The sequence below is a fragment of the Mauremys mutica genome, chromosome 1 (genome assembly GCF_020497125.1).
Source record: "Mauremys mutica isolate MM-2020 ecotype Southern chromosome 1, ASM2049712v1, whole genome shotgun sequence".
NCBI lineage: Eukaryota > Metazoa > Chordata > Testudines > Geoemydidae > Mauremys > Mauremys mutica.
The window spans coordinates 363,887,386-363,897,423 of record NC_059072.1 but is presented as its reverse complement, the minus strand read 5'-3'; the positions used below and the strand labels follow the sequence as shown (position 1 = coordinate 363,897,423).

General features: G+C 46.3%; 1 protein-coding gene across 1 annotated transcript; it reads right to left on the bottom strand.

The window, feature by feature from the left end:
- Window positions 1–831: 831 nt before the first annotated feature.
- On the bottom strand, window positions 832–7,687 carry LOC123362467 (olfactory receptor 52D1-like). Its single transcript, XM_045002765.1, has 4 exons — window positions 7,645–7,687; window positions 1,836–2,108; window positions 1,263–1,736; window positions 832–845 (listed from the first exon to the last, which is right to left on the bottom strand). Exons 1-4 carry the CDS (start codon window positions 7,685–7,687, stop codon window positions 832–834), a joined length of 804 nt encoding a protein of 267 aa, XP_044858700.1.
- Between the last annotated feature and the right edge of the window lie 2,351 nt (window positions 7,688–10,038).

Sequence of the window (10,038 nt, the reverse complement as noted above, 5' to 3'; positions counted from 1 at the left end):
CGCCGCGTCTGGACGGGTGAGTAGTTCGAATTAGGGTACTTCAAATTCAGCTACGCTATTCACGTAGCTGAATTTGCGTACCCTAATTCGAACCCCCTTTTTAGTGTGGACCAGGCCTAAGAGACTAGGAACTGGTCTTAACAACAAATATTTCTCTAAACTATTCCCTATACATTTGTAGTTCCAATTTAGTCAGGTAGACCCCTTATTTTTTCTGCATTCAGCACCCCAGGCCTCCCTCCCATGCCCTGGCTGTGCTGTGCTGATACCTGGAGTCAGAAACCTGGTAGGGTGGTGGCCACACCCCCCCAAGATCCAGGTGACAGGACCCTTCTCCCCAGCATCTGTCCTTCCATCGGTTCACGTCCTCCTTTCAAGGCCTTCCCCTATGGTGTCTCCCAGCATTGCCCATGGCCCCACACTGCTCTTCACAGCTGCTCATCATGCTTGGTTGCCATTGCAAATGAGGGTGTTAAAAGTATCCCCAAATAGCCCAAATCATAGATAGTGTAAAAACAACAATAACTTTATTATATTACTTATTTTAAGTGCATTCAATGATGGTAGTCAATGTCCCCATTTTGTGTTGAATTGTTTTGTCACTGTTAGTCTTTATTTGGTTATCCTCCAGGTTTCCTGAAGGATTGGATGTAAAAAATAAATCAGGTAAATTTTCCTCACCAGATCACTGTACATATGATAAAAAAGTTCAGCATTGTAGATTCTTATTTTCCCCTCTGGCTGTCTGAAAGCTTAGTTTCCGTTCATCAAACTGAGCACGAACCCTGTTCACAGAGACTAATGCAAAGCTCCTTGCTTCAAAAAGCTGCATTACTTCTCGTAGGCTGGAACTCATGGAAAGGCCGAGTGACAGGGGGTGTTGGGCTGGGGGCTGACCGGTGACAGTGAAAGAAGTCAGGTGATGATCAAAGAGAGGGAACTTCGCAATGGAGAGGGCAGTGCTTGGTGATGGAGTGATAAGACATTAGGTGTGAGGAAGTTTTCAGGCTCTGAACATCCACAATGCTGAGCTCAGCCAAACTGGGACAGAGCACACTTGGTTAATGAGGAGAAATCCTTTCCCCCTCTTGTCACAGAGGATCAAAGTCAGAGGTCCGAAAAGCACATTCTGCTGGTGTATTTGACCACTTTGTCACGAAGCTCTTTGGTTTTGACCCCATAAATGATAGGGTTGAGCATGGGGGGGATGAGGAGATACAGGTTGGCCAAGATAATGTGAACGTGGGGCTCTATACGCTGACCAAACCGGTGTGTCAGGCTGGTGAAGAGGCCAGGACTATAAGTTGTCAGCATCACACAGATGTGGGCTGTGCAGGTGTTGATGGCTTTCTGGTGGGATTTCTTTGAGGACATTTTTAGGATGGCCCTGATGATCAGACCATAGGAGATGGCAATGAGCATCAGGTCTATCCCGCTGACTACAAATGCTATAGCCAAGCTGTACATCCTGCTAACTGTGATGTTCCCACATGATATTTTCGCCACAGCCATGTGCTCGCAGTGCGTTTGGTGGATAATGCGGTTGGCACAGAATGGCAACCTACTCAAGATCAGGGGTAGAGGCAGGATGAAGAGAGCAGACCGTATCAAACCTACAAGTCCTAACGTAGCCACTCGTGCATTGGTGAGGATGGTGTTGTATCTCAGAGGGTTACATATGGCAACGTAGCGATCGAAGGCCATTGTCACGAGGACTGCTGACTGCGTAAAAGAAACTGTGTGAAGGAAGAACATCTGGGTGAGACACCAACCCACAGTAATGTTTTTGAAATTGAACCAAAATATACACAGTGCCTTTGGCACAACCAAGGTACATGTGGTGATGTCTGTGAGCGCCAACATGCTGAGCAGCAGGTACATTGGCTTGTGCAGTGTCTGTTCCTTGCCTACAATAAACAGAAGCGTGGCATTTCCCAACAGGCTGATAATGTAGGACATAGAGACAGGAATGGAAATCCAGATGTGGGCAGCTTCCAAGCCAAGGATCCCCGATAGGCTGAATGTTGAAGGGTTAGAGGGGGTGAGGTTGAAAGTTGCCATGATAGGGTACTCAATGTGTCGATCAGGCTCAGAAGTCCGCAAGGTGCCTGTGAAGAGAGAGAAGCACAGCAAGGGGGTTACACGCTTTATACAATAAATAGTACAGTAAAAATTTTATCTTTATTAACAACCTAGAAAGGGGGGTCAGCAGTGAGGTGGCACCAGATTATTTACAGATGGCACCAGAGTATTTAACACATAATCAAGCCCAAAGAAGTCCTCAAAGCCAGGTGAATGGGCAGTATGATAGCAGATGCACTTAGGTGTCAATATCCTCAAAGTGTATGTCCACTAAAGGGAAAAGCTTGAACTCCTTAAACACCTTATAAGGTTCTAATTTAACTGTATGAACTCCAGACAGGGACCTGGGCATCATGGTTCAGAGCTCTGTGAAACCCTGTTCAAAGTGAAAGCATGGACAGAAACTGGGCAAAGCACTAGGTTCCAGTAGGAGGGAGATGAGGAATCATAGAGAAAATACAATGCCATGAAGTCTGTTGGTCAATGTTTCACCCTCCTCTGCACTCTTCTGTGTAGTATTGGACTCCCTTCTCCCCCAGGATATTGCAGAAGTAGAGAGGCCAGGGCAATGAGAATGATCAAGGGCCTGCAGAAACTCTCATATGGGAGAGATTGAGAAGACTAGAATTGTTATCTTAGAAAGGAGATGAATAAGAGGTGACATGAGAGAAACCTATAAAATATTGACTAGCAGAGAGTAGATCGAGATGTGTTCTCCCTGACTTATATTACAAGATCAACAGGACAGTCAACAAGAGGTAGTTGACACCACAAGATAAGAGGAAGAACCAGGAAGGATTTGTAGATTAACATGGATAGTGAGACTATCCAATTATAATAGTTATAGCTAAATAAATATTTTGGAAAGCCCATACACCCACCTGTTTCAGGGCACAAGCTAATCTCTAGCTTTTAGGCATTAGGGTGACACCCTCTTGATGGTCATCACCCCACCGTCCCCGTAGTGCTGTGTTACTTACACCTTCTTCTGCAGCACCTGATGCTGTTACTGTCAGAGAGAGGACACCTGACTGGATGGACATAGCTCTTATCCACGATGCAATTGCTATATTGGAAAGCAACCAAGTTTCCCAAATGGAAACAGGTGTTATCATGCTGGGCTCTGACTTTGTGCTTAATTGAATGGGCACAAAGAGCACAAAAGGCACAAAGCTCTTGATATTTAGGGCTACAGGCCAGCACCTCTGTTACTTCCCTTGGTTTTTTTGGTGAGACTTTCTTGTAGGCACGCAGCTTTGTCTGAGACATAAGTTACAGGTGTTAACTGACAAGTGTAAGCAGAGACGTGTGCCAGCAACTCAGCTGCTAACCCTTCTCGTGACTGAATATCAATTAAGTTTGCAAATGACAAAAAAATTGGGCGATTGTAAGTAATGAAGAGGACAGGTCACTGATTCAGAGCAATCTGGATTGGTTGGTTAACTGGGTCGAAGCAAACAATACATGTTCTGATATAGCTATGTAGAGATCTACATCTAGGAACAAAGAATGTAGGTGACGCTTATACAATGGGGCACTATGGGAAGCACAATGTCTTTAAAAATGTTTGGGGGGTGTGAAGGGATAATTAGCCAAACATGAACTCCCAGTATGACCATGTGGCCAAAAGAGATAATGTGATCTTTGGATGATAATGAGAGGAATCTCAAGGAGAGATAAAGAAGTTATTTTACCTCTTTATTTGGCAATGGTGCGACTGCTGCTGGAATCCTGTGTCCAGTTCTGATGTCCACGATTAAAGATGGATGTTGATTTATTAAAGAGGGTTCAGAGAAGACTCACAAGAATTATTAAAAGATTAAAAAACCTGCTTTATAGTGGTAGACTCAAAGATTTCAGTCTATGTAGATTATCAAAGATGGTTAATGGATGACTTGTTGACAGTGTGTAAGTACCTACAGAGGAGCAAATATTTAAGAATAGTCTTTTCAGCCTATCATACGGAGGTATAACACGATCCAATGACTGGAAGTTGAAGTTGAAGAAATTCTGACTGGAAATAATGCATGCATTTATTAAATTGTGAGAGTAATTAACCATTTGAACAGTTTACCAAGGGTCTTGGTGGATTCTTCATCACTGAGAAGAGAATTTTTAAATTAAAGTTGGATACTTCTCTAAATGATCTGCTCTAGGACTAAGTTTTAGGAAATGCTTTGGCCTGCGCTCTACACGACGTCAGACCATATGATCACAATAGTTTATCTGCGAACACGTCCCTAGGAGTCAGTTGGAGGAATTTTGCCTCCACGCTCGTGCATGAGCTTATTGAATGCATTTTTCCTATTCGTGACTGTGTTGAATTTAACTCTATGGGGATACATTCTCATGCGACTATAGAGCCTTGGAAATGTTACTGTAGGTGTGTGTTTCACGAGACTCACAGATCTCATGTGACATTGCCTGGAGAAACGTTTTACATGGGAAATATAATGACGTGAGCCCATGTAACCTCCACACTGAGGAATGAATGTACAACCCTCACCATTAATGACTATCAGAGACAGCTAGCAACTGCTGCAAGAACATCCTGGTTTTAACGTCTGTGTCCCAGTGGTCCCCGGTTTCGGTCAGGTGCCAGTGGTTCCTTAACATGGCAGCTGGGTTCAACTAGGCCAGGGGTTCTCAAACTGGGGGTTGTGACCCCTCAGGGGGTTGCAAGGTTATTACACAGGAGGGGGAGGGGGTCAGGAGCTGTCTGCCTCTACTCCAAACCCTGCTTTGCCTCTAGCAATTATAATAGTGTTAAATACATAAAATGGTGTTTTTAATTTATATGTGGGTCACAGTCAGAGGCTAGCTATATGAAAGGGATCTAGGCCCTCACCTCCCCCAGAATTGCCCGCTCTCATTGTAGAGTGTGCACACTGCTCAGCTTGTGTGATGTCCATGTACAGCACTTCCCGAAGCTCCACATGGTGTATATCTGTGCACCAAGATCAGGAGCACAGGTGCCTTGGTACTTGCAACGTCACTGATTACCCACCAGTCAATAGAGCCCCATCAGAGGTGACCTGGCATTTGCCTCACTCTGTGTGAGATTTCTGACCGGTGAGTCAGTCACTGATCTGCCCCTGGACAAGGGAGCAGGGTGGGAGGCACCTCACCCCCTGCAGAGGAAGATCTGTGGGGTGCAGGGGGCGGCTTGGAGGTTGAGGGAGCCAAGAATGAATGGGGAACACAGAGAAGACACTGGCAACCAGCGTGCTGTTGGAATCAGTGCAGCCTGAAATGGGGAGGAAGAATGCGGACAGGGTGTCAGAACATGATGGGAGATTGAACCAGCTGAGGAGCATAGTGATATCCCTCTCCCAGGGGCAAAACCAGTTACCAGAGCCCACAGCAACAGCTCACAGAAATATCTCCTCAGACTAGGTTAAACGCAGTGTCTGCCTGCACCTGGGAAAAGGGAGAGATCAGCCTGAACTGCCTTTCTGGGGGTGAAGAGAACCTCATTAGCAGCTCAGCCTGTGCTGCAAAGGAGAGAGGGACAGACCCGGCAGGAGGAAGATAGGATGTGGAAACTAAAAGGAGCCAGTGTGAGTCACTCTTCCTCAAAACGACACAAAGCTTTAATGTATTGCAGCCCATTAGAAACCCGGACATACCTTCCAGATGCTACTTTTCTGTGTTGGCAGTTGCTCGTGTTCCCACAAGGCTGTAGTGAGGTTGCTCACGGAAAGAGGGATAGTCCAGAGTGGGGAAGCTGCCAGAGACAATCTACTACTGTGCGGTCCACGTTAATTAGCAGTCTGAGACACCAACCCCCGCGTCCAGGAGGGTTCCGTCCAGAGGCCTCGTTACACCTCTTTGGTCTGTGCATTAGGCAGGGTGTCTATTCCCTATTTTGTCCAGTTTCAGGACTCCGTGCCACCGTGATCTGGATACTGCACGTCCCATCGTCCCACCTTCTCCTCCCTCCCACCACCGCCACAGACTTTGTGTTCTTGGACCTCTCCCGGTGAGATTTCCAGCACTGCCTGGATACGTCTAAGCCAGAAACATGCTTTTATTTTTACTTCGTTTTGGCCCTTCTCATGCTCTCCAGACCCAGAGATGCAGGGGCACAAAGAGAGCCGACCCCTCTCCCCCATGAAATAAAATTGTTATCCTAATTGTTTTGAACCTTTTTGCCACTCATCTTAATGGGACCAGATTTCAGCTTAATGTTTAATGTTCGACTCCCAGCTGTTAAAATCGTGGTTTTGGGTCCTGGGCAGAGAGCAGTATTTTGTCATGGTGCTGAAAGAGTCTGAAGGAAACCTCCAGTTTATGTGGCGTTCAGAGGCCAGGCATGTGTGGGAATATATCACCCCTATGCTGACATGTTACATAGGAATGTGGAAAGTTACAGCTTCAGGCCGCTTGGGAAGAGAGGTTAAACTAGGTTGTGTTCCAGGCAGCTGTAACCGGTTCGACGCGGCCATGTCTGGTCTTCCGATAAAGGGAAGGCCGTAAACAAGATAATAAATTAGAAGGGTATGCAGCATGACAGCTCACCAATGATTAGAGAGCAGGGGACGTACAAACCTTTGGGAACCAATTAAGAATTGTGTAGTAATGCTATGATTATAGTGTAATAATTGCAATAAAGGTATATAAGAGAGTGCTTGGAAAAATAAAATGATTTAGCTTGCAATCATATTGGTTGTTGTGCTTTATCCGGCCCGCATGTAACGCAACAGGCATGGAAGATGGGGATTTCAAAACATGTGGGTCCTGATTTTCCTCTCAGGGAAGACAGTGTTAATCTGAAGTGACCCACTGAAGGCAGAATGTGAGAGCAGAATCTGGCCAGTGTGTGACCCATTCTTGTTGTGAACCCTCTGGTATCACAGATACCCACTGCAGAGCTTTGACTTTACTAACTAAGAACACAGTGAAATTGATGAATTGGAAAAACCACACAGCCCAAAAAATAGGAAGCTACTGAGACAGATAGAAGGACATAAGAGACAACAAGGAACTGATCTTAAAAACAAATATCTGTCTAAACTATTTCCAATACATTTGCAGTTCCAATTTTACCAGGTAAATCCACTGGTGCTTCTGACAATACTAAACAGTTCAACCCTGGAACCCTTCCTGAGCCTTCAGCACTAACTTTAATGCAAAAAGAGGCAACTCACCGTAATACTGCTCAGAGGCGAGAGGGAATCTCCTTGCTGGAACAGGAAGGCAGAGCTGTACTGGACAACAACTTTTATGATTCCCTTGTACAGTCCCTGGCGACTTTGTTATTGGCCAGGAGTCCCAGACAATTCCCAGGGCTCTGTGAGGACCGGTAAGAGCAGAAAATAGACCCTGGAGAACTTCAGCTTGAGAGCCTCCCATGGGAGTGAAGAAATGATTTGCCAATACCAGGGGTTGGATTGTCAGTTAAACTGAGTCTTGCAGACTGTTCAATCTAGCAATTGACGATGGCTGTCTTTTCTGTGTGTAATGTGCTGCCATCTGCACTATGTGTGGTAATGCTGCCACAAAATACGGGACCAAAATCCATTTTCAATTGCTCATAGCAGCATAGCGCTGTGTACTCACCATGTAGTCGCAATATCCAGTCCATTAGCCTCTTAAAAGTCATCGGCACCCTGTGGAGGAAAAATTATGTGATCCTGGATTGATGCAAGCAGAAGAGTATAGTAAAGGCATTCATCTCCATGAATTCTGGCATCAAAGGTATTTGCCAATATCCCTTTGTGAGGTCTAAACTGGATAAATATCTTGCAGCTCAAACTGTTCTAATAGTTCATCCAGTCTCTGCATCTAGTCAGCATAAAATTTAAATACTGTGTTGATCTTTCAGAAATCAACGTAGAAATGGGTTGTATTATCCTGCCTCAGAACACGTACCATGGGTGTTCTCCACTCACTATGTGATACCTTCACCCCTCCCATAGCAAACATGACCTGGAGTTCATCTCACATGGTATACCACACTTTATGAGGAGAGAGCCACAGAGTTTCCCATACCTGATGCCCGGGACCATTTCACTCTGGTTGTATTTTAGGTGGATGTGCCCTGCTGGGTTGATAACCCACTGGGAAAGAATCAAACAACTGCTACATCAGGATCTATTCTACAAGCTACAGTCCCTCCCCCATGCTTGTGTCATAAGAGCCTGTGGGCCTAATTTGAGCTCCACAGGGTATGAGTGTGATGGGTTGTCACCACTGGGGTGCCGTCTGGGAACTGTGGGCCCCTTCTTACCACCCAGCTGTAATGAGAGAATAACCACAGTTTGGGGTGAGTCTGCCCTATTTCTCAGCAGTTGGTCCTGAATTTGGCATCCTCAGCTGTGTCCGACTAAGGCACCATGACACATGGACACAGAGTTGACTGTTGATTGGTGCTTCACAGACTATTGCTCATTACTCCCAGGAAGTATCCCCGTTTTACAGATGGGGAAACTGAGGCAGCAGGAAGGGCTTAGTCTCTCTCAGACCAGGGTCGGACAGTCCATGCAGCAGAGCAAATGCCTGGTGCTCTCTCTCCATTGGTTTATATAGTGCACAGGATCTCCCCTGAGTTCAGTGGGGCTGCAGCCACTTACACCATAGGAGGATTTGGCCCACCATCAGGGAGTGAAGAGACCCAGCTCTGCCATGGATTCGCTCGGTGACATTGGGCACAGCATTAAACCGAAATGATGATTATTATTTCTAGTGTGTTGCCATCAAAAGGTCCTAATTGTTAGAAGAAAAAGAGCATGTCGACCCAGAGGCAGATATGAGTACAGGCTGTTATATTGCAATACTTGTTCCCCTGGACCCAATTGTCGAGTAAGCCCTGAATTAATTCCAACACACTCTTTTGTGTAGGTTAGTATGTACATGCCTACATCCGTTACAACACCCCAGACCCCTTGTTAAGTAATAGAAACGCCCACTGGCAGCCGGGCTGGGGCCAGGATTTAAAGGGCTCTGGACTCCCCTCAGGGGCAGGAGCTCTGGGCCCTTTAAATTCCGGCCCCAGCCCCCCAAAGCTCGGGGTTCCCCATGGTGGCCAGAGCCCTGGGCCCTTTAATTTGACCCTGTGCCCCGGAGGGCTCCCAGCCACCTCTTCAGTTGGGAACCCCGGGTTGATTTAAAGGCCCTGGGGCTCCCAGCCACAGCCAGTGCCCCAGGGACTTTAAATCTTGAGAGGCCACGCCTCTTCCAGATAAGGCCACGCCCCCTCAGGACTCCGGCAGTACCGGTAAGTCCTGTAAGTTACTTTTACCCCTGAACCTGCTCTTAAAAGTCTACAATGATGGAGATTCCACAACCTCCCTGGACAAAATTTATTCCACTGCTTAACCACTCTGACAATTAGGAATTTTTTCCTAATGTCCAACCTAAACCTCCCTTGCTGCAATTTAAGTCCATTGCTTCTTGTTCTATCCTCAGAGGTTAAGAAGAACAATTTTTCCTCCTTGTAACAACCTTTTAGGTATTTGAAAACTGCTATCATGTCCCCTCTCGGTCTTCTCTTTTTTTTAGACTAAACAAACCCAATTATTTCAATCTTCCCTCATAGGTCATTTTTTCTAGACCCCTAATCATCCTTGTTGCTCTTCTCTGGACTCTCTCCAATTTGTCCACATCTTTCCTGAAATGCGGCACCCAGAACTCGACACCATACTCCAGATGAGACCTAATCAGCATGGAGTAGAGTGGAAGAATTACTTCTCGTGTCTTGCTCGTGTCACTATGACCCCTAGATCCCTTCCCGCAGTGCTCCTTCCTAGGCAGTCATTTCCTATTCTGTATGTGTGCATCTGATTGTTCCTTCCTAAGTGGGACTGGAGCTGGGGATGGGGTTAGGACTGGTGGTGGAGCAGTCCAGTGCCTGATCTCGTGAGCAGTTAGGAAGAGTGAGAGGGACCCTTGGCAGATGGTCCAGCACAGGGAGACACTGCTAGCCAAGAGGGGGCAACACTGGGAAGGAGGGTC

Excerpts from the sequence above, each read along its gene's own strand:
- LOC123362467 (XM_045002765.1), bottom strand. The coding sequence starts at position 7,687 with ATGACTTTTAAGAGGCTAATGGACTGGATATTGCGACTACATG. Across the intron at positions 2,109-7,644 it reads CTGGATATTGCGACTACATG|GCACCTTGCGGACTTCTGAG; the intron begins GTGAGTACACAG and ends CTCTCTTCACAG. Across the intron at positions 1,737-1,835 it reads GCTCACAGACATCACCACAT|TTTCTTTTACGCAGTCAGCA; the intron begins GTACCTTGGTTG and ends TCCTTCACACAG.